Source organism: Notolabrus celidotus, chromosome 5 (assembly GCF_009762535.1).
Source record: "Notolabrus celidotus isolate fNotCel1 chromosome 5, fNotCel1.pri, whole genome shotgun sequence".
Taxonomy (NCBI): Eukaryota; Metazoa; Chordata; class Actinopteri; order Labriformes; family Labridae; genus Notolabrus; species Notolabrus celidotus.
In genome coordinates this window covers 17486428-17511842 of record NC_048276.1, presented here as the reverse complement: position 1 = coordinate 17511842, position 25415 = coordinate 17486428, and the positions used below count along the sequence as shown (strand labels likewise).

General features: G+C 39.2%; 1 protein-coding gene across 1 annotated transcript in view; it reads left to right on the top strand.

Moving 5' to 3' along the window:
• The window catches only part of gabrb4 (gamma-aminobutyric acid type A receptor subunit beta4), a 69010-nt gene that overhangs the window by 23398 nt on the left and 20197 nt on the right, over positions 1-25415 (top strand). The window contains 4 exon segments of the mRNA XM_034683509.1: positions 20422-20492; positions 24226-24269; positions 24271-24308; positions 24311-24443. Of these exon segments, the coding sequence (XP_034539400.1) occupies positions 20422-20492; positions 24226-24269; positions 24271-24308; positions 24311-24443 (286 nt within the window).

Here is a 25415-nt window from a genome sequence, read left to right as displayed (position 1 = left end):
AAACTATAGCTTTCCCCTCACACTTTGTAAGGGTAACACTTGTTTTGTTATAAACCCATCGTTTAAAAGCCTAGAAGAAAAATACAGAGGAGCTGAATATTTACAATTTGACATGAAAAACACAAAAAGTCCTCTCACCTCAAGTTCAGCTGTCCTACTCCAGAGAAGGCTATGTAGGTGAGCTCTGATCCTAATTCTGAAAATGTCCATACCACAATTTGAGAGACAGCGCCCTCTGGTGGCAAGATATAACGAGTGTGCCAACCAACCCATGTGACAACCAACCCCATTCTCCCCTACATGTTTATTTTTTACCACAAACATCTACTTAACCTCAGAAATATACCTGCAAACTACTCCTTTCGTCTACACTTCAAACTGTCTTGTGTCCATTAGAATCAGATGAACTTGTCCGATACAGACACACCCGTGTTTTCTTTGAGTTCATGTGCTTCATAGATTAAATAAAGACAACAGCTGAGTGATGAGCTAAACTTTTCTTCTCCCAGCAGCACGACACAAATTGTTTTCTTCTCTTCAATCCTACTTTGAAGAAAACAAACACAAACTGTCACGTCTCCTTTTGATTCTGTTATTTCTTTCCTTTGGTCTTCCTCAGTTTATTTTGTTTTCCTAACTCTACATTCATGCAGGGTTTTTTTTTGTTATACTGTTTTTAGACCCAGAGTTGATATCCAGTTCTGTTGACTCTTGTTTGTCACGTTGTTGTTTCTTTGTTTTGTTTGAGGTGACATGTTTCTTTCAAAGTTTCTTTTTTTACTTCTCCGGCACAATATGACTTTTTCTGCTCCTTTGGTGCGTCATGGTTTCATGTGCAAATAAATGAACTCTACACTTTAGTTGGCAGGGGAAGTAAAAACTATCAACCAGTGAGATTTTATATTTCTGAAAAATAAGTCAAACATTTGACCCTCTGGCTTAATACACAACACTTGCTTTAGATGCTCTCTCAATGTTTTTTGCTGTTGAAATTTTAAATTAGCTTTATAAAGTCCTAAGAACATGGACATACTTTTGAGGTTTTCAAGTCATTAGGTGGATATTATGTAAGAGTAACCCCTAAAATGTAGTCTCGTAAGATATCCTTATGTCATTTTACAACTTTGGATATTTTGGGGGTCGAACCGGCGACCTCTGCAACGAGGACTATGGCCTCTGTGTGTGGGTCGCTTAGATCGCTAGGCCACCAGCGCCCCAACTAATTTGTTTTTTAAAATATTCTGGCCAAGAGACATGCATCAGGGGCATGGTTGGTTGACCGACGGGTGGACACATTGTAGCTTTTTGCCTGGAGGCTAAAGGCTTGCCTCAATTCTCTGTCTTTGCCTATTTCTCAATTAATAAGGTTGAGTTAGCATTTCTGATATAGTGACCACCATCATCTTATGTCATAACGTCTCTCCAGAAACCTATGGGTGATGTTGGTCATTTGTACATCCTGGTCCATCTGTGAAAAAATCACACTGGCACGCCTATTAGTAGCTGACCCATATTATGGCCATCTTTACTGTTACTCTACTCATTAATCACAAATGTTCACTCAGAAAAGCAAATACAAATAAAGGCCCTTTAACCCTCCTGTTATGTTTGTTTCTCAGGGACAGCAATAATGTTCCTGGGTCAACTTGAACCAGGGCATTTTTAATGATTCAAAAGTGTCAAACCCCCCCAAAATCTCAATAAACACGTTTTTAATCTTATTATTATCTCCATTACTAAACATTTAAATCAATATTTAGTGCACTGGTGTTCTTTAATTCTCACAGATCATGGTTCAATGAGGATAACTCACTTGTTTTTCATTAAATTAATGTTAAAACTTGTTTTAATGTACATTGAAAAGCCCTAAATATAAATACAATAGTTTTACATGACTTTTTTTTTTATTAATGTAGTGATGTTGATAAATTACACCTCTTCTGTAACATGCTGCCCAGATTTATTTAGCTGGTTTGGAACACATATATTGCCTTAGATGGAAGGAACCTCTGAATACCACTAGCCTTTCATCCACTGGGACATTAGAAATGCAAAATAATACTTTTAACATTTTGTTTTTTTACTTTGAAATGGGTCAATTTGACCCACAACATAACATGAGGGCTAATAACATTAATGCACAGTTGTTATCCGTACCTCATATAAGTTTGTGTACAGCCCCCTCTCTTCCAACATCCACTGAAACCTGGGTCATTTAAAAACATATTTGCAGAAATGGCAGCAAACATCATCATCCCCTATCTCCTTGCATGCACACGGGAGTGAGTCTAATGGTCACAAGTGAACATATTAATAAAGAATTAATTTGAGAATCCTGCTCTCCTGAGACGTATTAGCCATGATCGCTGAGGAGGATCTGCACATAATTACCACAAGTTAATGTAATTATGCAGACGGCCTCGGCAGGACTTGCTGATACACGGCACACAACTGAGAAGGAGCTGGGATTTAATGCACATGTCAGGTTACTTTGGAGATTAGTTTTGCCAGATGGCATCAGTTAAAAGAGACAGACAGTAAAAGAACACCAAATACCTCAAAATCTTGACTTCACCTACATTGTTCAATATGTTCATTTGGAAATAACAGAGAGGAATGGAAATAATGGGGTTGATTATAACTGTCAGTGTGCTACTTGCTGGATAAATTAGGCCTTCATGTAAATAAGTTATAAGTTGGAGCATAAAGGGCTATTAAATGAATTATACTCTTGTTTAGCCAGTAAGTTTCCTCGTTGCTTCAGGATAAACCCTGCAGTGGGCTCATTTTGTCCTCAGATGCCTGCTCCGTACGTGGGCACACTGCCTTTGTTTTTTAACCTTCAACACACTTTTTACCCTCATCTAATTAGATTTGGTTTAAAACAGAATCATGACTTCCACACTGTCTTGAGTTCACATCAACTTACAGTGAATCAGTAAAATTCTGCAATTCTTCTGATGACATGAAGTATCGTTTTGACTTAAAATAAATAAATCCGGCGATGAGATTTGGCGTTATAGTATAAATTAACCTGTAGATTGTTTTTGCATTGAGAAAATGCTATACCCAATACGTGTCATTATGATAGAATTAAAAAAAAAATGAAACTAAACCTTCTTTAATTCACTCTACCTTCTTTTGAATCCGTAAGTAATGTTCCTAAAGTAAATGTAATGTACTTGTTGGACAGTCAGCCACTGAAATGTTCACGTGTGTCATAATTCACACACAGAATCTGTGTGTGTAAGTAAGAAGCACTGGTCACGCGTGGACTCTAAGTAGGTTTAATATATCAGATGGGGGTCTGTGACAGGAGAGGACGCTCCGATGAGGCCACCTTTACTTCTCCTCTGCGTCTCCGGCTCTGTGTGATGAACTGCCTCTGCTCCTCTGTTGTCCCTCATCATTTTCCTCTGCCGTTTCCTCCGTCCTTCCTCACTCCTCGGGCCGGAGCTGCTTTAATGATTTCCCTTTATTCACCAGCTATCACTAATCTCACTCTGCTGTTTCTTTGTCCATAGTTGCCCTAACAGTGAATTTAATGTTCCACAGTGTTAGTGCTGCACTATGAGGTTATTATTCTCAAATAATGGTGAATGCTGTAACTTCCATTTTATTAGGAAACTCCTGTAGAGATGGAGAGTTCACTTTGAAATGAGGAATACAATCTTATCTTGTTAGCTTAAAAGGAGGAAAGTGTAGACAGCTTTTGTGTTTATTGTTTCTTGAGGCATTATTTGTTGATTTATGACATAAAATAGTCAACAGATTTTGACTTCAGTTTGATGACTGAAGTTGGAAATATAAACAAATGTATTAAGATATTTTCAAGAAAAACACGAACACATTTGTTGCTGTCCATTACTAGTTGGACACAAGCATCAACCTCAGTAGTTGAAAAATAATTACATTTTTGTAATTTGTTATTTATTTATTATAGGATATCCCCTTATCGTTTTCAAGGGGGTCCCAACAAGAACACAAAGCAAATGAATACACACAAAACAGTAAATCACAACAAACACAAATACACAAACACAGACAGCTCTCCCTCACCCTTACTCACTCCTGGACCCACCCAGCTCCCCGCCATTTAACAAAACCTTGACAATAGACAGCATCAACAAAGAGAATGGCATAAAAAAAACACATTAACACATGTCAGAAACAGGAACATCTTGTTTTTAAATGATAAAACTAATTTGATTTAAAGCAGTGGATGGAGGTGATGGATTTAAGAGAAGGGGATAGATTATTCCAATCAGATAGGGCTTTGAATTTGAATGACCTGTGACCAATTTCTTTATGGGTTCTGGGGACAATGAAGAAGGGATGTTACGTATGTCTGAGGGAATATGAAGATGAATATTGAACCAAATAAGGCAAAGAAAATAAATAAAAAAGAAAACTGCAGTTCCTCAAGTGTCCACATGAGGCTGACTCCGAGAGACAAGGAAAGTCATTAACATCCATGTTAAATGGCTCCTTTTACAACAGAAACAAAAATGTTTACAGCCTGGTTCAAAAAACAGCTTTGACCAGAATAGCCCATTTTTCCATTTGTACACTTTGTGCAGAGGGTGAAATTTTTTAACTTATCTGCCTTGAAGAGATCAATGTTACAAGGTTTGCATGATTGGTAGGGCGTGTCTGACATTACTGCAGGCTCATGGTCGCTTGTTGCTGGAAGGCTAAAGACCCGCCATAACTCCACTTCTATGCCTTTTCCTAAATGATCTCAAATCTAGGCTGAGTCAGCATTTCTAATATGCTGACCGCCACTACTAGGCTTTAAAACACCTTTTCAGAAACCAGTGGGTAACTAATGTTTTGAGGTACTTTGTCACAATCAGTAACTTAGAGTTACACTCTATAGCTCTGCTGTTGTTATAGATTCTAGGACAAAATGTTACTCCACTTTTCCCTATCAGAGATGGTTGGGGCACAGTAGCTCCTCAGGCTGCTCTCATATCTGTGCCCGGTAACTGGTTCCCTAAACTAACATTTTTGCCAGTGTCAACAGGCAGAGTTGACCGGACTTCTTTCCACAGACTGATTTGATATGACGTGCCTGATCAGGCTGTCCCTTCAGAAACAAGTATTTAATGAGGGTGTGTACTGCTGTACTGCATGCAGCACACACACAATGTTTAACTTTCTCTGAGGAAGATCTGTGTCTTAGCCTGAAAAAACAACACAAAATTAGCCATTTGACCTTTTATGATACTGCCCCCTGATTGTGTGATCGTCATACTGTCATTTGTTCGGGTTAGGGTTAGTCTTATAAGTACACATTAAACAACATATTTATTAAGTTAAAAGCACAAAATGTCTCAACCTCAGTTTTCCATAAAGTCTTCCTCATAAACCTGCCAAAGAAGCACAGAGTGGAAGATTAAAACATAAGTGAAAACCGTCCTTAAGAACAAGAAGAGAATCTATCATGTCTGGCTGAACTGCTTCATTGTTTCATTTTGGAGGAAACGCACTTGACTCTTGAGAATCAACAGTTGCTGATGTCCATTTTTGGAGATGCACAGCAATGTTTGATGCTTACAAAATGACATTGAAGCAATAATACCATACATGTTATGCTATGATGCCCTGTGTGCACAAATAGCACTTAATTTGTATATTTGTTTTACATGGTCACAGGTGGGCGCTTAGAAGATAGATTTAAACAAACATGTTTTGCTTGGCCTTGATATATTAGCCTGGGGAGATGTTATTTGTTGATAAAGCATCTTTTAAATGTTTCTGAATATTAATTATACGTACTGAATATTTATTGAGTCAGCAGGGTGGCTCAGTGGTTAGCACTGTCGCCTCACAGCACGAAGGTCCAGGGTTCAAGTCTGTCAATCTGTTCAACACCGCGCTCTCAGTGTGCAGTGTGATGCTGCCTGTGTGTCTGAGTGGGTGTCCTCCGGGTGCTCCACTTTCCTCCCACAGTCCACAGCAGGTTAGGTCAACTGGAAACTCTCAATCGCCCGCAGGTGTGAATGTGTTTGTCGCTCTATATGCATGTTAGCCCTGTGATAGACTGCTGACTCTGGTGCCCAGTGCCTGCTGGGGTAATGCTCCAGCTGCTGGCAAGTCTTAAAGGAGCACGTAGATGAGAAATCATCAAACAAATACATATATAAAAAACAAATACATTTATATAAAAAACAAAAGCTAAATGTTCATCCATGGCTGGAAAAAGGTTTGAGCTTTCAGATCTGTTATTTCTTATCTTAGCACCAGAAATGTTAAGGTATTAAAACCTTTGTTTTTATATGATGAGTGGATATCCAAACATTTTTTCTGTGTTATTTCTGAGATGTGAATTCAAGTATCTTCTTTTGCAAACTTGTGAAGATATTCCTGAGGCTTCTACGATGCAGGATGAATGAATTTAGCCAGAAAGGCCGTCCACAGTTGTTATTGTTGGGGAACTTCATTCTTAAGGATGATCATTTCAATACATACAGTCTATGGTCAACCCCTTGACAACCCTTTTACCAAGAACAACGCCAGAGACAACCAGATAACACACGTCATGTCAAATCAGTCCGCAAGAGAGTTCTGGCACATTTGACTTCTGCTCATTGACACTGAGGCAAAGAAGTTTAGCTTCCGTTAGCATCATATTGGTAAACAATGTGGCAAAATTATTACTTGCCATTAGCTTGCTGAACAGGTAGGCTAAACAACATGGATACTTTTATTATTGGATCCTGTCCAGCCACCAAGGCAACAGCAGCAGAGTTGGTGAATGCATCTCTAAGTTACTGATCGATACAAAGAAACCTAAACCATGAGTGGTAGTGACGACAGCAGCATAGACTGACTCATCTACCCTGATTTCACCCAGTTTTGAACCAAACTTCATTACTGAAATCCTGTAAAAATTTGCTATTATCTGAAACCACTACATGAGCACAAACACCAGCAGTCTTCCATATATGGTATGGGAATGATGCATGTACAGGCTGATTGTTGAATCATTGAAGCATTTCAACCGTACATTTGTTGACTCTGTAACATAGAAATGGTTAAATAATGGATTCAAAATCAACAGGTCTGGTATAAACACTGCGTTGAATGAAATCTAAGATTCTCCATGTTTGGTCAAAGTCTGCACCTATCACAGACAGCCTTTGGTCGTGTTTCTGCTCTGCGGCTGCATCACTTTCTCTCTGCCAATATGGAAATAATTGATGAGACCGTTGTTTTTGAAGGCAAATGAAGATTTTGCTGCACCGTAACAATTTTTTCTATTTGTTGATGTCTTGAGGAAAGGGCTTCGTGAGAGCAGGAGTCATTGAAAACAAAAGCAAACACAGACTCGGTCGGATAAATCTTCATGCTTCTCCTGCAACACTGTAGGGAAAATGCTGCACAGTTGCTATGGAACCCTCTGTTGCTAAGCAATGGGTTGATTATCAGAGTTTTTTCCCTTTATTTATATATATAAGAGGCAGAGCTGTGTTTGCTTTTCTGTCCAGCAAATTTGTTTTCTGAACCGACAGTTTTTTTTTTACAACTGACAGGACGTGGGAAAACATGAAAATGTATTCCTTTACTTCAATGCAATTTATCCATTTTGACATTTTTAAACTCTGGACTGAGATTTTTTTGGCATTCTGAATATTTAAATACTCTAAATTAGCATAAAATGTGAACACCCTGAAAGGTTTCAGTGGTAAACACTGCTGTTGTAGGAAAGCAGTGTCTCTCCTTCCCAAGTATAACATACAGAAACAGATCTGCGGCTGTAAGCAGCCTCTTTAATCAGGTTTCATCATTAGCTCGTGCTGTGAGCTGCAGTCAGATGTCTCCTCCTCAGCTGAAATCTCATTTATCCTGGCATAAATACAGAATCAACCCAGATACGCCAAAAGAGTAAACTCTTCCCCTCATCTCAGCACCTGTTTTCTTGTAATTTATGCTGCTCTGCTTATTAAAATATCCAGTTAATAAGCAGTGGAGACAGAGGGAATACCATCACGTTGCCCTCTTGTGGATGCATTCAGACAGCAGACTGATTAAGCCCATTATTAATGGAGAAAGTAATGATTTCTTCATTTGTTATTGTTTATTTGTCCTGCTTTTCAAGTGCATTTCAGACACTACACGGGTGTCTTTTACATTCCCATGTATCCACAATGGACATCTCCATTTATCTGCCAGATTTGCCAGATACAAAACTAAAAGGATGGATACCCACATGGGTCAGTTGATCACATGAACACATGCTTTCTGTCCATGTAATTTTGACTGATGATAGATGCACACACATTTTTTTAAATAACTCCTTGCACATAACCTCTCTGCTCCTTTAACACAGGCTGTACATGACATCATGGTTTGCGGAAGTCACTGCAGTAACACCCAAAGAGTTGTAGAAAGCATGTTTAAGTGGCAACATCAGTGTGCAGCCAAAACACAAAAGAAGACTTTAGAATGAGAAAGAGTTGTTGTGGGATTGACCCTAACAGCCTCAACAAGAAGTCAGAGCTATCTTCTAACAGATTAATGAAAGAAAAAAAAGATTCCCCCTGACCAGTGGAGGGGGATGATGCGAGTCTCAGTGAATTTGTCAGTAGCAGTAAGTTCGTACCTCACAGCTATCAAAGTTACAGTAGGCTGAGCTTAACTACTGTACTGGTAAATAACAGGATTTTAAACTCTACATGGTGAAGACAAATGGTCCTAGAAGGAGCTACACAGCTGCAAAGAAAATTCACATCGTGGACTTTGCTGGAAGTGATGGAAATCATCACACAGGAAGACAGTTTAAACTTTTTCCCCTGTTGGACATCCCACAAAACAGACTACATATTCTATCAGTGTGACTTATATTCTAGATCTAATGGTATATGTCAGAAGGATATCTGTCCATATGTCAATGACCACACCCTCTTTGTCTTTGGTTATCAGAAGGATCTTTAGAGTCCAGCTCTCCTTCATTTAGGTCTATTTCACTCCCATTTTCATTGTTTTTCCACTGAAGGCAGAAAATGGTGCAGGACGTTTCACCACTCTGTCAGACTGGGGGGAAGTGTTACAGTGGGATAATGATGCAAGCGCAGATCTTCGATGGAAACCCGTCGTTCAGAGGGCAGATATGTCTTCTTTTACATGTGAGGAGGCAACACTGTTTTATTTCTTTGATATTTTTTGAGCTGTTGCACATTTATTTATCTGGAGAGAATAGGGCAGGAAGGATAGAGCAGGAATCTGGGAGAGAGTGTAGGAGGTGACGTGCAGGAAAGGAGTTGGGAACAGACCTATCTGCTTGAGGACCCTAGCCTCTGTATACGGGGTGCACAGCTTGACCACCAGGCCAAACAAGCGCCCCAACATAAACACTGTTAACGCAAACAAGTACAAGTTGTTGCTGTTATAAAAAGGGGATAAAGCTGTATGTGTGCATCATTTGGAAGAATATGTGAAACAGGATAAGCGTTGGCTCACATTGACAATTTATAAAGGAGGCAGTTAATGATTTTTGCTAATTTGGCAAGCACTAGGCAAGGAACCACATTAACTGTAACCTATGACCACCCATTACAGAATGTAGACAGTCTAGGGTATAGCTGGCATTGTCTTCACATCCACATGGACGTTCCATTTAAATCTGTTTGATCCTGCATTTGTAAGATTTCTACAACACTGACAGATACCATGGGGGGTTTGGAGATATCAAAGGCACATTTACTGTGGGAGGTAATTCAGACTAGCATTTAGTAAGACGATCTCTTCCAGAGTTTCCTCCCACAGAGACACTTCTGCACTGCCCTCAGCTGATGTTTGAATATGTCTTTTAATGTCCTGACCACTCTCTGACTCTGAATTTATACCGTTTTGATATGAAGTCCGTTACCGAGGAAAACATTAACTAGGGCAGTCTCACTGCCCACTACATCAGAGCGGCTCGTCTGCCCCGAGGCCAGATAAGACTGTCAGACTGGAAGCTGAATGTGGCGACACGTTGGAGCTGAGAGGACAGCATACATAGATAATGAGTGAAGGAGGGGACAGCTGAGCTAAATAAAAAAGCAACTGTCAACAAGGGGTGAAAACATGATAAGCACAGCGAGATGCATGACTGGCTGGTTTTTAGAGCCGTCAAGGGAATCTGCTCCACACAGCAGCTGTCCTTGTTGTAAAGTTCCTGGTGTGGGAGTAAATTCTGTAGCCATGATCTGAGTCAAACACCTGATACAAAAATCAGGATTTAAATGATGTAATCGTAAAATCAAGAACTAAGGATTGATTCAAACTTTGCTGGAACCCTTAAACAGCCTTAATTTACTAAGTACATTGTTATAACAATTTCAAAAAAGGTTCTTTGCCTGCTTTTGGTAAAAAATCAAAATAAACATTTGAAGAATGATCACTTTTGCATAGCATTTTATATGGAAGGAGCAGTGCATGATGATGCATGATTATGCAAATTACAGAGGATCCCAACAGGGTGAGCAAGACCCAGATGTGACAGAAACTAACATTTGTGCCACAGTGTCAACAGGCAGAGGTCAAATGTGCTTGAACTCCTCTCTGCAGATTGCTTTGATGTGATGTGTGTGTTCACTTTGTGTCTCTTGAGCATCGAGAGCAGAACCACCAGAATGAGGAACAGCTTCTTTCCTGAGGCCGTAAGACTGCTGAACTCTGGTGGTGCTCTGTAGTCTCGGCCACTCCCAGCCATACAGACTCTGACATGAACATTACAATAAAACGGACTACCTCAAAACTTGCACACTGTACATTTGCACATTCAATTGCACTATGCACAATATTTATATTTGTATTTATATTTTTACATTTTTTACTATGTCTTCCCTTAATTGTATTTTCTTTTTTTGGTTAATACAGGACCTGAGAAACAAAATTTCGTTCCATATGAGGCAGCTTGTATTGGTATGACAATAAAAAACCTTGAAACCTTGAATCCTTGAATCCTTTTGTTGTTGAGAGTTAATGTTGTTGGATACTTGACCAATTGAAATCAAGTATTTTACACAGCCTGGTGAAGAAAGCTGACTAATCGTCGATAACAGTACAACTTTAACATGCTGTTTAATTGATCCCATATAGCCCTATTGATGGTGGTTCAATGTACTGTCAAAGTCATCTGCACATCATTTATGTTCAGATAATATAGCTTTCTGATGAGGTCATTGAAGTCAGGGAAGCTGGTAATAAGCTTCTGTCACATAATAAGTGTTGATCACAAATAATGCGTGAATGAAGAGATAAGAAATGTGATTATTTGCTTTCTTGCAGGTGATCAGAAGAGCAGATCAATGAATATATAGTAAATGTGAAAAATATATATATTAAGGAAACCATATGTTGATTTTACATTTACACTTGAGCTTCTGAAATGCTGCTAGCTGGACTTTGGACAAAGTTTTCCTGTTATAACTCATGCTAAGAAAGCAAATTCCATACAATAGTACGATATCACTCAAAGGAAGTGGAAAATATTATAGAGCCACAATTGTTGTCCCCTAACTGATAATTGAAAAACTGTTAGATCCGACCAACTAATCTGATTGGACAAAAGGCATTCCATAAGTGCTGCTATAGATGCACACACACAGAGGCAGGAGTGCAGGAACTATGTTTGGGTTGCCAGCAAAACTCCAGTTCCAGTGAAATTTCAGAGTGAGTTGTGTTTGCATGGCCAGATTATTCATTAAATACACACACAAACAAAAACATGCTGTTTCTTTGTTTGCATATATATGCAGCTTGTAGAATGGTTGTTTAAAAGAAATACCACATGACAGGGAGTGCGGTTGTATTGAATATCAGCAGCAGAGACATAAGGCCACAGGCTGGACTCAGTAAGATTACCTTGATATGCTGTTTGTAGGGGACAGTGTGATCATGCAGCCAGTTTCTGCACCTTCAAAAAGTTTGTTAGTTTTACTCAAAGCTGGAAAACAACTGTCATCACAAATATGACTCGTACTCTAAAACAACTTGTTTCCTTCACCTTATTTCTACACTTCATTGATGAACAGAAAGAGGTTTGAGAGCCAGCATGATCGAAGAGGTTGACTGTTTCATTACAAGTTTAATAAAGTCTATATTCTGTCATGTTATTTATACAAATGATAAAAAAAAAAAGCAAACATGCTTATTGTTATCATCTGTTGAAAGGAAAGTTCACTTTTTTGGATTGGGGTGGTATGAGGTGTTTGTCAATAGTAGGTGTATCACTCACCCCTTTTTGACCGAGGCAGTTTCCGGGCCGGTTCGGAGCCGGCGCTCAATTGAGCACCGGTTTTTTCGGGTTTCGACTGTGAGTGAACCGGCTCCCGTTCGGGTTCCAGACCGGCTCCAACTCTTTGCTGGTCTAGAACCGCGAACTGCTTACTTCAGGGGCAAGGGGCGGAGTGCGGAGTTGCTGTGATCAAAAACACAAACCAAACGTATTTCATCTATTGTCCTGCAACGAAAAAATAAAAGAGACTAATGGATTCCAAGGCAAAGCAGTGGTCGGCCGAGGAGATAAGCTGCCGTTATTCGCCATCGTTGTTGTTGTGAGGGAAAGTTCGCGCTAGTGCTGCTGGGAAAAGCAGTCACGTAAATCTGACGTCATGACGTGCCTCTTCCGAGGGCTTGAGCTGGTGGAAAAACAAATGGGTGTTGTGTTGGTTCGCAAGTTCAACCAACTCCGAACCAGCGCAAGCACCAGCCCGGAAATACAACCCAGTTCGTGTTGGTTGAAAAGGGGTATCACAGAGGTTGATGGTCAGCTCAGCCCCTTTGTTGAGAGACCAGTCAGAGAACAGGCGTGGAAGCAAGGCTATCAACCTCTGCAGGCAGGGTCAGTTTTACCATGCTGTTGTCAAAATCACTCATTATTTAGTTTGGTACTATTTTATTGTCCCGTTCAAAGCCCACAAACCCAAATGGCTGATCAGAGCAGTGAGGGCAGAGGGACATGTATGTGAATGGTGCAAAAACAAATAAGTTTTCTGACAGCAGAGTAAAGTTCTGAACATTTTCTGAACTGAGCTTTTCCAGCATTAATGTTTGGGTTGGACTTAAATGAACAAAGTTATGTGATAGAGTAGCAGTTGATAGACAGTTTCTTAACAGGGAGGCCAAGCCGTTATACCCTTTGGCTAATAACCACACACAACCTCAATTGAAAAAGAATAAGCTATCCCTTTAAGAGATCACTGTTGACAGTGTTTAACACTTCAGTCAGCTTGTTGACTGGTTACCTTGCAATCAAAACATTTAAGCTGGTGGCGAAGAAATAGCTCAGCAAATTAAACCTTGATTTTTATGAGTCAAACAAATAATATAGAATATGTTACTTAGGGATCCCTACCTGTGCAGGTAGTTTGATTTTGAGCCTTTTGAAAAAGCTAGGCTAGCTGTTTCCAGACTTTTTGTAAGCTAAGCTAACTTGCTGCTACCTGTAGCCACAAATTTATCTGATAGAAATTGAAGTGGTATCAAACTTTTCCATACATAAGTCAAACTCTTGTCTCATGATTGAAGCACTAGTGTATTCAAGATTACCGCCAGCCTATTCCTCATGGCAAGTATGTGCAGTCTGGTTTCCATGTTGATTGAACATGCAGTCATTCACCCACTATGTCAGAAGTGGTCAAAAACCCTGCAGGGCTGCTTTTATTTTGTTAAATTCTGGTCAGTTGTTGTATCTTCTGAGCACTGTCGCTAAGCCACACTCTGGGTTCAGTCAAGAGTCCAGTCTGATAGTTTGATAGTTTCAAATCAGTCCATATTGTTTCATTCTTTGCTTTGTTTCCACATACCACATTTATGTCCAGCCAGTCTGTTGTAAGCTCTCCCTACTGTACTATCAGCCAACTTAAGTTAGACTACCAAAAAAAAGTACAAATGAAACATTTGTGGATCTTAAAAAATTATAACTGTTCAGGGACAATATGGTTTACTCAGAGACAATATCCTCTTTCTTTCACTCCACTCTCTCTTTTGCATAGTCTTAACAAAAAGATGACTGCAGTTAGCACGTTGCTCATCAATTATATTTTAAACCATTTCCAAGTATTCTGAGGGAAAAAAAATCAAGCATTTCTTAGAAACTATTTCAAATGTTGGTTGACAGTGAATGGAGACATGCTTATTTAAAGATGCAGAGGGTTTTTTTTCCTTTAAAGCTGTGTCTCCCAAACTTGTGAAGTGCAAGCGGTTGTGGTTTTATTTTGAGAAAGCTGTGGTAACAAAGTGAGTGTTGACTAAAGCAGGAGAGAGAGAGAGAGAGAGAGAGAGAGAGAGAGAGAGAGAGAAAGAGAGAGAGAGATTTGGTGCTCTCTGTTTTCATCTAAGGAGCGAATGTACTTTGACATCTCTGGGGAAAACTGTTACTGGTTGCCTTCACAAAGTGCGATGGAAAATGGCTCTACTTTTTTGTAGAAAGAGATGGGTCAGGGAATATGACAAAGCTGCAGGGCATTTAGTGTAGTGGGGGGAGTGGCAGGGGGAGGGAAACAGGATTACAGAGTGTAACGGAGAGGATAGATGGGCCATTTCAGCCAAGTGGTTTGCTGGTTAATATTTTAGCACCTTCAGTATTTGAAGAGAAATGTCATAATTAACCAGAATCGTGCAGAAAGGAATCATCTCTGAGCCGTTTCAATGAATATTTCAGGGTTCATCTTTACTGTGGGTACGGGTTTGAGTACTTAAGTGTACGTCCATCACCGTTTCACATCTGATTGTGTTGTTTGTCTTTCTACTATGAGAGCAGTTTCCACTCCAGTTTGCATTCAGCAGAGGTAGGCTCAAACAGACGCACAAGTTTTACACTGAAACTCTGTCTCGTACAGTAACTCTATGATGTCAGAGAAGAGTGTAGACGCGACTGTATCCCTCCAGGCCCAGAGGACTTTCTCCTGACCCTAATACCTCCTGATAGTAGGAACAGGAGAGAACAGAGTAGTACTTGGTTCTGTGTGAAGCAGAGTCTGAGAATAAAGGGCATAGTATGATAATAGTGTCGCAAGTCAGATATCTATCAGTCCCTTTAAGAAGTTGTAATTCACACAAAGCAACCACTCTTTGCACCTTTCTTCCCAAACTTGCAACTTTGAAAACTCTGCAACTTTTCCACAAAACATTGCAGACACTTTATGATGTTTTTAAAAAGTATGTTAACCAATCACAGGCAGTGTTTCAAGCTCCCCACTGTTTCAAGCTCTGTTATGTGGATCAGCGCTAATCTCAAAGAGAGTCTGCACAGAAGGACAGTCATGTCCATTTCTCTTACCGATGTTTTTTTTTACAGTGATGCACCTGAAATAAAAATTGAAATAAATTAATAATATGTGCATTACCCTTTGCACAGTTGACAGTCAATTGAAATGGTCACACAGATTGAAAGTAGTATTTCATGGCAGTATCTTTTCAGTTCAGCACATTTTATTTGGCATCTTGACATGGAAATCAAGCCCAAATTAGTGGGTCTAAACATAAGCCCCACTTCTGAAAAGACAACCAGCCAATTATACTTTAGAATTTCAGGGGTGTCCCATGGGCCATGCCACCCCTAGCTAAACCTCTGGACCTGCCCATGCCAAGTAGTCTTGCAAAAAGACAGTCTCTGAGAAAAGACAGTGCTTGAGTTATTTTTGTTAACCGACCACCCGACCATCTAGAGCAGCAGAGTGGCATGAAAGTTGCAGCAATGTTACAGAAAATAATTGTTTAATATTTTCCATGACGTCCTCATTTGAATAAGGTTTTTTAAATGTGTTAACAAATCCAATAAAAAAGCCAGAAAACAACACCCTGTTTCCTTCACAAGATAATTGTTCCACTTGTTGGACTAAGTAGACTACATTTCTTCAAACAGCTGGTTGCAATACTTTACTTTATGCAAATATTTCTCAAAGGGCACGAAATATTTTCAACCATGGATTAATTCACGTGTGCTGCTCTGTATTTCTGGCAGCAGGGCCGTGTATGAAGGGTTGACCCAACACAAACTGCAAAGTGTGAAAATTTTGTGAAGTCACCCGATGCAGCAGTGTGGCTTATTTTGTGTTTTTAACTGCTTTTGGGCAACAGTGGTGCTCTCTGGCTCAGATTAACAGAATATAGAAGGCCTTGGATAATCAGGCTTGTTTATATAATTTCAGATTATTTTATTGCAAAGTAGTGTCATGAGGGAAATTCATTTGGTGGAACATTTGCACATGTGGACACTAGCTCTTACATTAAGTTGCCGGAAATAATAGAAACAATAAAGCAGACCTATCTTAATCCGTGATGCAGCTCTCTTTTAGCCAGCTCTCTCACCTTTTTTAGTGTGCAGGTTGCTGGCCTTGGAGGTTGCGGTCATTTAGACATTTTTAAAAAGAATCTGTAACACTGGTTCTGTAAACATGAGAACAAACATGCCCACTTCTGTCTACTGAGGCCGCTGATAAACACCTTTAACTCATATATGCTGGAATTGCCCTCTAAACAGCTGTTCCATGGTTTTTCCAAAAGTTTAACCATAAAGCAGTAATGTGTCAGTGAAATTATAAATGGTAGCTGCAACACAATAGCTTTTTATTGTTCAGAGGGATTACTGCAGCGATGCGTTTGAAGTGTAGTTCATTCATCAGTATTTTTTCCTTTAAGGTTGTGAGAGAACGATGCTTGAAGTAAAACACATCACTCATGAATGAAGCACAAAATAATTTATTGGGACAGACTAGTTCTGGTGCAGACTCCACAGTACTTGTGGTCTGGGGTTGGATCAGATCCTGGCAGTGTGCCCTGCAGGAGAGAGTCTGAGCCTGTCCAGGCGTGCAAACAAACATGTGTTAAACTACCTTATCCCTAGAAGGTCTCGGCCTCTTGTTCGCCGCGGGTCACTGAGCCTTTGGTCCTGAATCTCATCAGGTACTCGGATACACAGAAATGCTCTGATGAAATGTACAGTGAAATATTTATTACAGCAGCTTGAAATCAAGTATGTAAGTCACATAGGACACAATCTGATTTTTGATTCAAACTGCCTTCCTGTGAGATGTGTGATTCCATGCATTCGGCCCCAATGTGCAGTTTCGGTTAAGTTTTGTGTCTCTTTCTAGTACCATCTGTTTTAACCTTTTCTTAAATTTAGGTTTTTTTTCAATCAAACTTACTCTATACAAGATTTATTTACTTACCAGTATACCACTGTTTATTTAAATCCATGGTTATGACCTAATGAGAGCAAGAAGCTGTTAAAATACTGTCGCTGCTAGCCTGAATTGTTTATATTCCACCATGCTTTGCTGAGCAAACACTTACTGTTCATTATGAATGGGTGCATTAGGTAAAGTAAGTAATGTGGGAAACGTAGATATTTCTATAATTTATCCAAATAAATAGCAGTCAGACTTAAGCATATCTGAAGAATAATGAACTTTATTAATCTTACTTACCAATCACATGGCTTCATTAAAGGCTTGACTCCGATTGGTCAAAACCCAGTGACAATAGTTACACACACACATCATATCAAATCAATCCACTGAAAGGATTCTACCATATTTAATTAGTTTATGATTCACATCTTCCTGTTCACAATGTGGCAAAATGTTCAGTACACAACATGGAGAATACTTTAAGTATTTGTCTAAATGTATGTGTCAAGCACAAAACTTTAGATTTGTGGTGAATGGCTGAGTGATGTTAAAACACACAAGGAACTGTGTGAAAGCAACGTCAACCAAATTGAAGAAAACGGAGAAAAACACAAACCTTGAGGATGGACATGACTCGTCTGCTTCACGTTGGGGTCTTGTCTCACCCTACCAGGATTCTCTTATGCATAACCACCCGCTCTATATGCATCACCTTAAAAACTAAAGAACAATTTTAAAACATGAATGCAAGGAAATAGATGAGCTTATAGATCACAGGCCAAAATACTAGTTATTGTAGTTTCAGTTCAGACAACATGTTTCTTGTCATACCTCTGTTATTTATAACAACTACATGAACAATGAGCTTCAGGTTGTAAATAACTGAAGCTAGAGACACAATTTGTGTGCTCTTGTCTGTTTAGCTGTGAGGGTAAAGTGCAGACTGACAGCTTTATTTTTAGCCTCATCCAATAAATAGAAGAAGAGTCATATAGCCTTTTCATGCACTCAGAGTTTTTATTCCATGGTTGTGAAGGTATTTTGGAAAGATAAGGGTTACATTAGCAATTTTAATATCTTGTCAAAAAGCTTTACGGGCTCTGAACTGTGCGAGTCTGCAACCCACAAACATCTCCCTGACTCCGGCTGTCTGCAGCAACTGTCAGGATCTGTTTTCCATTCTCTTTGCATTTCAAAGCATTTTATTTCGAGAGGGTTCAGAAGAAAGTGAGAGTTGTAGATGTGTTCTGGTCAGAAAGAGACAATATATTCTCAGATTTAACATAAAATAAAAAACGGCTTTGTGAGCACGTGTGGTGCATCCATCAGCTGAGTGTAGAAAATGAATCACCCTGTCCTACATGAGTCACAGTGTCCCATCACTGTCTGTACCTTTGCCTGGTGTTTTCACATTGTACAATGTGCAAATCATATCCCATTGTCACAAAGAAAATCGTACTGCTACAGAAACGTACAAATATGTTTAAAGTTTCATTGACTTCAGTATTTGTTAACTTGTAGCTGCTTCATTGTTCAGAAAAGATAGTTAAGAAAATAAGGCCTTGGAAAGCTAAAACAAAGACAGCAGTAGTGATCCAAACAGATGTGAAAGCACATTTGCCTTAAATAGAACACAAATAGTGACTTCTGGGAAGGAAGTATGAAAACTGTTTAGCGTCATCTGTTTTGTTCCTAATTTGTGCAGTGAGTAAGCGAAAAAGACGAAGACAAACAGCATGGTAGAGAGGGAATAGGTTGTAGAAAGATAAAAACAAGAATAAAGGAATAAATATCAATTCACTCCACATAAATTTTGCTAACAGTTATGTGTTTTGTACATTTTGCTTGTGACAGCACATGTGATAAACAACAGTGAATACGTAGTGCAGCTGTTTGCTGTGTTATTTATGATCCATATGCTAATACCATTCCACTGTAATACCACAGAACATCATCTGAATATACTGATTCAGCACTGCCACATGAACCAGTCATTGAACTCTTTTTCTGCTGTCTCTGTGTCAGCAGTTATTTTTCATATTTTGTGGTTTGATCGCTCTCAACTGGTGCAAACGTGTGGCGGTTTGAAGAAGAAACCGAGAGTGGGGACGAGTATGTCCGCAAAGGAGATAATGTTTGGACTGAAAATGTATAGAAAGAGAGAGAATTACTCTGAGACACAGAGAACCACCAAACACTGCTCTTCACTTTGATTATGACCAATGATAACCAGAGGTTTCTTTCGTTTGCTACTTGTTAGAGAGCAGGAGTAGAACAGATGGGACAAAACTAGCAACTGTGAATTTGTTGAAAGAGCTATACTTTCTGTTCAAAGTACAAATCATGATCACTTAAATAGCACTTTGTTTTAAATAACTTAGCGTGATAAAATATGTTTGTTTCTTTACAACTCAATCTGAAAAGAGCTAACAACTGGCAGTCTGTAAGAAAGAGGGGGAAGGTCTGGGGAAACCTCACAGTAGCACGTGGTAAATAGTAATTAATCATGGCAGTTATTCAAAATCTTTTTCAAACACGAAAGTATTGAGCTTACGTTCAAAAATCTTCCTTAAATTAAGACAATTTTGCACATCATCTATCTATGTGTTAAGACACAGCATCCTATGGTCGCTGTGTGTCTTCACTGTTGGTTACATAGACTGAGTATACCGATGCTGTGAAAGGATAATCCCTGTAAACCTAAAGTTGTGTGAATGTTGGAGTGCTGTAAGTGTTTACTGCACATGTAAAAGAGAGGAAGTGCAGAGCTGTTTACATGTCGGCAGCATGTACTGTAATCATGTAAATGAGGCACAGTTTGCTCTTCCTGGTCCTTACGTGAACGCCTCGCCTACAAATTAGTATGGATGAGTGCATTTTCACAGCGTTGTTGTATAAGCTTCTGAGAGGAACTGATCTTTACTTTCTGTTTTACACTCTGTCTCTCTCTCTGAGCAGCTAAAGCAGATTTAGATTTGTCTCTGGTGTATTGTTCACTTCAGGAGTAGCCCATATATTGGAGCAGTGTTTTGCTTTGTTAAATTTCCTACATTGTAGTTAGAAATGTGCAGAAAATGCATAATGTCATCTTTGGTTGGTATTTTCAGGAGTAGTGCAATTTGATGTATGGCTGCAAAAAATGTATCAGTTAACAGAATCTGATTTGATTGGTTATGCACTCATGATTATTAGATGGCTTGAAGTCAAGTTTGAAAACTGAAAAATGTAAATATGCAGTATTAAACTTGATGTAAAACACCAGAGAGTAATGATTTTCCCTTTGTTTCCTCAGGTGCTCCAGTCATCGTAGGAATGAGCATCAACATAGCAAGCATCGACTCCATCTCAGAAGTAACATGGTAAGTTTCAACCGTAGATTCTGTAAAAGATGGATAGCACAAAGCACAAACATTTGGAGGTCGCACTACTGATGGGCTGTTGGTTAGGTTCATAAACAAGCAGCAACTTCCAATCTTAAGCCAGTGCGAAAGTGCAAAAACTGCTGTTCCTTGAGTGTCCACTTGAGGCTGGCTGAAAAATAACAGTAAGAGGCTGATTTATACTTCTGCGTCGAATCAGCAGCATAGCCTATGCCGGGTGTCCGCATAGCTTCTGTACCTACACAGAGGCCTACGCACGTAGCTGACGTGCACCTCCTCCAAAATGTAACGAATGTGGAAAAGTAAACTGATCGTAGCAGGGCTTGAAGCAGGCGACCGGCTATCAGAGAGACCAAACTGCCCTCAAGCGTTTTGGTGGAGAATTGCTGTGCGACACAACACAACAACGCACAAGTATGTGGTGCTCATGTCTGCGTCAACCACTGCTGCGTAGGGGCGACGCAGAAGTATAAATCAGCCCTAAGTCCCATTAACACCTGAGTTGAAATGCCTATTTTACAGCAAAATTAAACATGTTTACGGCCTATCTCAAAAAACAGTTTTGGTCTGAATAGCTAAATTTTCTAACACACTGTGCAGGGGGGAATTTTATAACTCATCCATTTTTAAGATTCTAAGACGAAGTGTTATTCACATATTTGCAAAAGTAGGGGCGTGGTCAAGACCACGAACAGGCAGATGCTAGGAGGCTTAAAGCCCTCCTCAGCTCTCCACCTATTTATTTGTTTCAAGGTTGACCAAAAGTTAGGTTGAGTCAGCATTTCAAATACCACGACCACCTTTGATTGGATTCATGATTTGGTCATAAAGGCCGCCTCCTAAGAGTTAAAAGTTGGGACATGGACCAAACCATAAAATCAAAATACACTGCAAAAGAATGTCTCTCACACATGGTTTCTGTCATCATAGATAGTTCTTATCGTGCTTATTCATCTCCAAATATCATATTTCTGAGAAGCTAACTTTTAATTAGTTATTAAATGTCAAAATGGGATAAAACACCATGATTTACAGCTCTGCTGACAAATGCTGCTCCTGCATCACTGTGTTCGCTGCAACTTTGACATTTCATTGGGAAGATAAATGTGTGCTTGGTTACTGGAGGGGCAGGACATCAATTCTGCAGCTCCACAAGCTGATCCCTACTTGCGCAGACTGTAGCTTGATTCGTCATCATCAAGGTGTCTGCACAGTAGGTTATTTGGCTTTATTTTGAACAGCAGGAGGAGGTTGAGACTGGTCAGCCATCTTTATAAATAGTCAATGGTTTCAACCTTTATTATTTGGTCCAAACAAAACTTTTCAATTTATACATTTCACAAGGCAGCCATTTTCTCTAAAGTCATGCCCAGGCTGGAAAGCTCATATTATATCATACAAAGTTTTACTCTTGTTTTCCAGGTTGAGATCTATATTATACTAAGAGTCTGAAGAATTGATATTTTTAAAAGGCTTTCCTCTTTTATCAGAAACTAAAAATGATAATAGATAAAAAAAAAATCTGGGCAATATTTCATGGTAAAAATCATTTGACAACCTTTTTTCTCCAGACTCTGTTTATTTGAATTTTTACACATTGTGTTCAGAAGATCAACAATTTAGGCACTGTTTTCTTGTTGGTAGGAAGGAAGCAGTTGTTTTGTGTTTGCACAGACCTGAGAGCGGTCAGGAATGCAGGCTGAGTTGTGAAAAGGGCAATATGGCCGCTGTCTGAGTGATGACGTCAATTCTGTCTCTCACACTGTCTTCATTTTTACTCAGCGTGACACAGAGGTCACTCACAGTGCAGCTCACATGGAAGGCAGCTTCTCTGCTTTTCTTTCTTTCTTTCTTTCTTCTTTCTTTCCTTTCTTTTTCTTTCTTTCTTTCTTTCTTTTTTCTGTCCAGTGGTCTGTCTGTTCTGCTTTTGTTTTCTTGTAACAATGAAATAACTTCAACCTTATTGAACCAGCAGTGGGCTGTTTTAATTTTCCGTTGATGCTGTGTTTTAGATCTTTGCTTTTAAATGTCTTCGAATGATCAGATCAGAGTAGGAAGAGGGGAAAACTCTGTATTCATGATAAGTCTAATGAAGTGAAATGCTCAATGAACACAGGTACAGTGTGATTTTTGAAGGGATTTACAGAGTTTCTCATGAATTTATCCAAACACACCAAATGACCAAAACTGCCTGCTTTCATCTTCTAGACAGTCCAAATGTAGAGTTAATGTTTCCTTCACTTTAAAACTGAAAAAAATCCTATTTAGGGAGTGTTGATGTGTGTCATGTTGAAACACATTAAAAACAGTTACAACCACAACATGGGCTGTAATCATCATGTATCATGTCCAAATGGAATTTTCAGTTTAAATCAACCTAGTTAGTGAAAGTAGTACAGTAGTCTACAGTAGTTTAAACTGCACACTTGCAGTGATGCATTCGCTGTCAGAACATAAATATCTCTATTTAAGCACTTTTTCAGTTGGGCATAGTGTTGTAAAGAAGTCCAAACACAGCTGTATTTATTGGTTTGCTGCCCAGGTTCTCACACACAAACCCTGAGCTGTGAAGTGTTTTCTGATTGTATGAAAGAAGGTCGACCAATTTTCAGGATGATAACGCACATGCATTTTTTTCAGTGCTGTATGTTAAATTTGCTCATACATCGTTTTCTTCTTCAGCGTACTGCATTGCATTGGGCTAAATTAAGAATGATGGTTTAACTGAACAATAGGCATACTTTAAAAGAAAACAAAGTAAAGTTTATGCTGTCTGGAAATTTAAAAAAATAGTAGATGTCCAAATAATGAAAGACAAAAACTATAATAGACAAAGTAGATGAAACCATCTTATTATTTAACAAAATCTGCTGGATATCTGTCATAAAAATGTACCAGAGCAAAAGCTTTCTACGAGTGATTGAAGTCTAGAATAAAAACAAGATCCGTTCTGCTTCAGAAAATGCTGCTGATTTAGAGTTGTTTAAAAGGTGCTGTGAGGAACTTTTGATTTGTATCGTTCTGCGCCCCCCTTGTGGACAAAGTGATACCTTTATCTTTTGTCCTATACATGCAAAAGTAGTGTTTTCAACAAAAGCCTCACCCTGTTCTGTTCAAGAGTCAACTTTATCAGGCAATGTGATTATTTTCCATGAAAACAGTCAAATAAAGGCTGTTTCTGAAGCAAGATGTCCATCATCTGGTCTGACACCTACCCCCCCAGGGCAGTTTCAGGCATTAAAAATTACAACAGAGAAGGTTCCAGTGTTGCTGCTGATGGACTTGTTTGCTATTGAAGGTTAGAAGAGGCATCAGGATCATTTTCAGTCTGTTCTCAGCCATTTCAAAAACTCTCACAGGGCCTTTAAATGCTTACTGTATTAATCATTATTTGAGGTTGTGGAGTAACACCCCAAAAAAGACCCTGCAGCCATTATGTATGTTACAATAATAAGTAGTAAGGACAGTTAAAAATGGCTGAGATCATAAACACACAATCATTACCTTGTTGTTCCTCACCTACTCAAGTTGAGCCATCTTACTGAGAGTAAGTGTGATTTTAAGGCTTAATTATGTGTATGAATACTAACTTTTCGGAAGAAGCAATAAAATATTCACAGCAACATGAAATAACGTCATTTTTAGAGAGTTGATAAAGCCAGTAGACTGATGTATTTTTCCTCTGTTACTGAAGATGAATTATTTTTCCTCTCCAGGACTACACCATCACAATGTATTTCCAGCAGAGTTGGCGAGATAACTTTGGCGTATGGTGAGCTGAACCTTAACCTTACTCTGGACACCGTGTAGCAGACCAGCTGTGGCTCCCTGACACCTACTTCCTTAACGACAAGAAGTCCTTTCTTCATGGTGTGACAGTCAAAAACCGGATGATCCGTCTGCACCCTGACGGCACCGTGTTATACGGGCTGAGGTAAGAGCGGTGCAAAACTGATTTATTTTAGACATACTATATATACAGATATCTCTTATTATGTGCATTGATTTTATACACTCTGTACGGTTCCTCTGGAGATGTTATATCAGCATTTCTCCTTTTAATATGTTCCTAATCATACTGTATAATTTGCTGTTTTCCATCCTGTTGGTTTCATCTTAATATCAGCGTTTTTCTACCAGAGGGACCTGAAAATCTCACAGTGGCCACAATTTTCAGAATAGATGAAAAAGAAATGACAAGCACTTTTCAAAAAAGGAACTTTATATACAGATTTCTGATAAATGTATCATCGATTCAGGGATAGACTTCACCCCTATGTGGAGCAAATGGTCTGCTGAATATCAGCCCAGAAGATACAGGAGCACTTCATTGACGTGGGGAAAGTAGGAGTTATTTTTTGCCATCGTTATGATATCTTTTGATTAGCCTTCTTTGTAATATATCTCTGTTCATGAGGCATTACAACAACAAGTGGAAGGTTGATAAGCTGTGATCACATGTGGCGCCAGAAAAATAAGATCAGTGCTGCTAGTATTTGGTCCTGAGGCAAGAGGAGTTATGACAGATGTATTTTTGGCAGCAACAAACAGGCTTTGTTTATAAAGCTGATCGTCTACAAGTTTCACGCTGATTCAGGGACAAACACTAATAATATTTTGAAAGAAGTAAAATCCGTGAAATACAAATGCCATTGCCCCAGAAAGGCTAAAAAAAGGTTCTGAATACTCCCCACCTTAATGTCCCAGATCACTGTGACAAACTAGACAAGTCAGTCATCAGTGAGTGTGCACACAGGGAGCCATCTGAAACCCCTCAGGGGCGTCTAAAAGTAGGAAGAGTGTCCCTGAGGTTGTTCTAACTCTGAATACTAGGCTGCTTTTCTTAATGCAAGTTATTAAATAAAGTATTTTGATAGAGCTGGGAATGTGTTTTGTGTTCCATGAA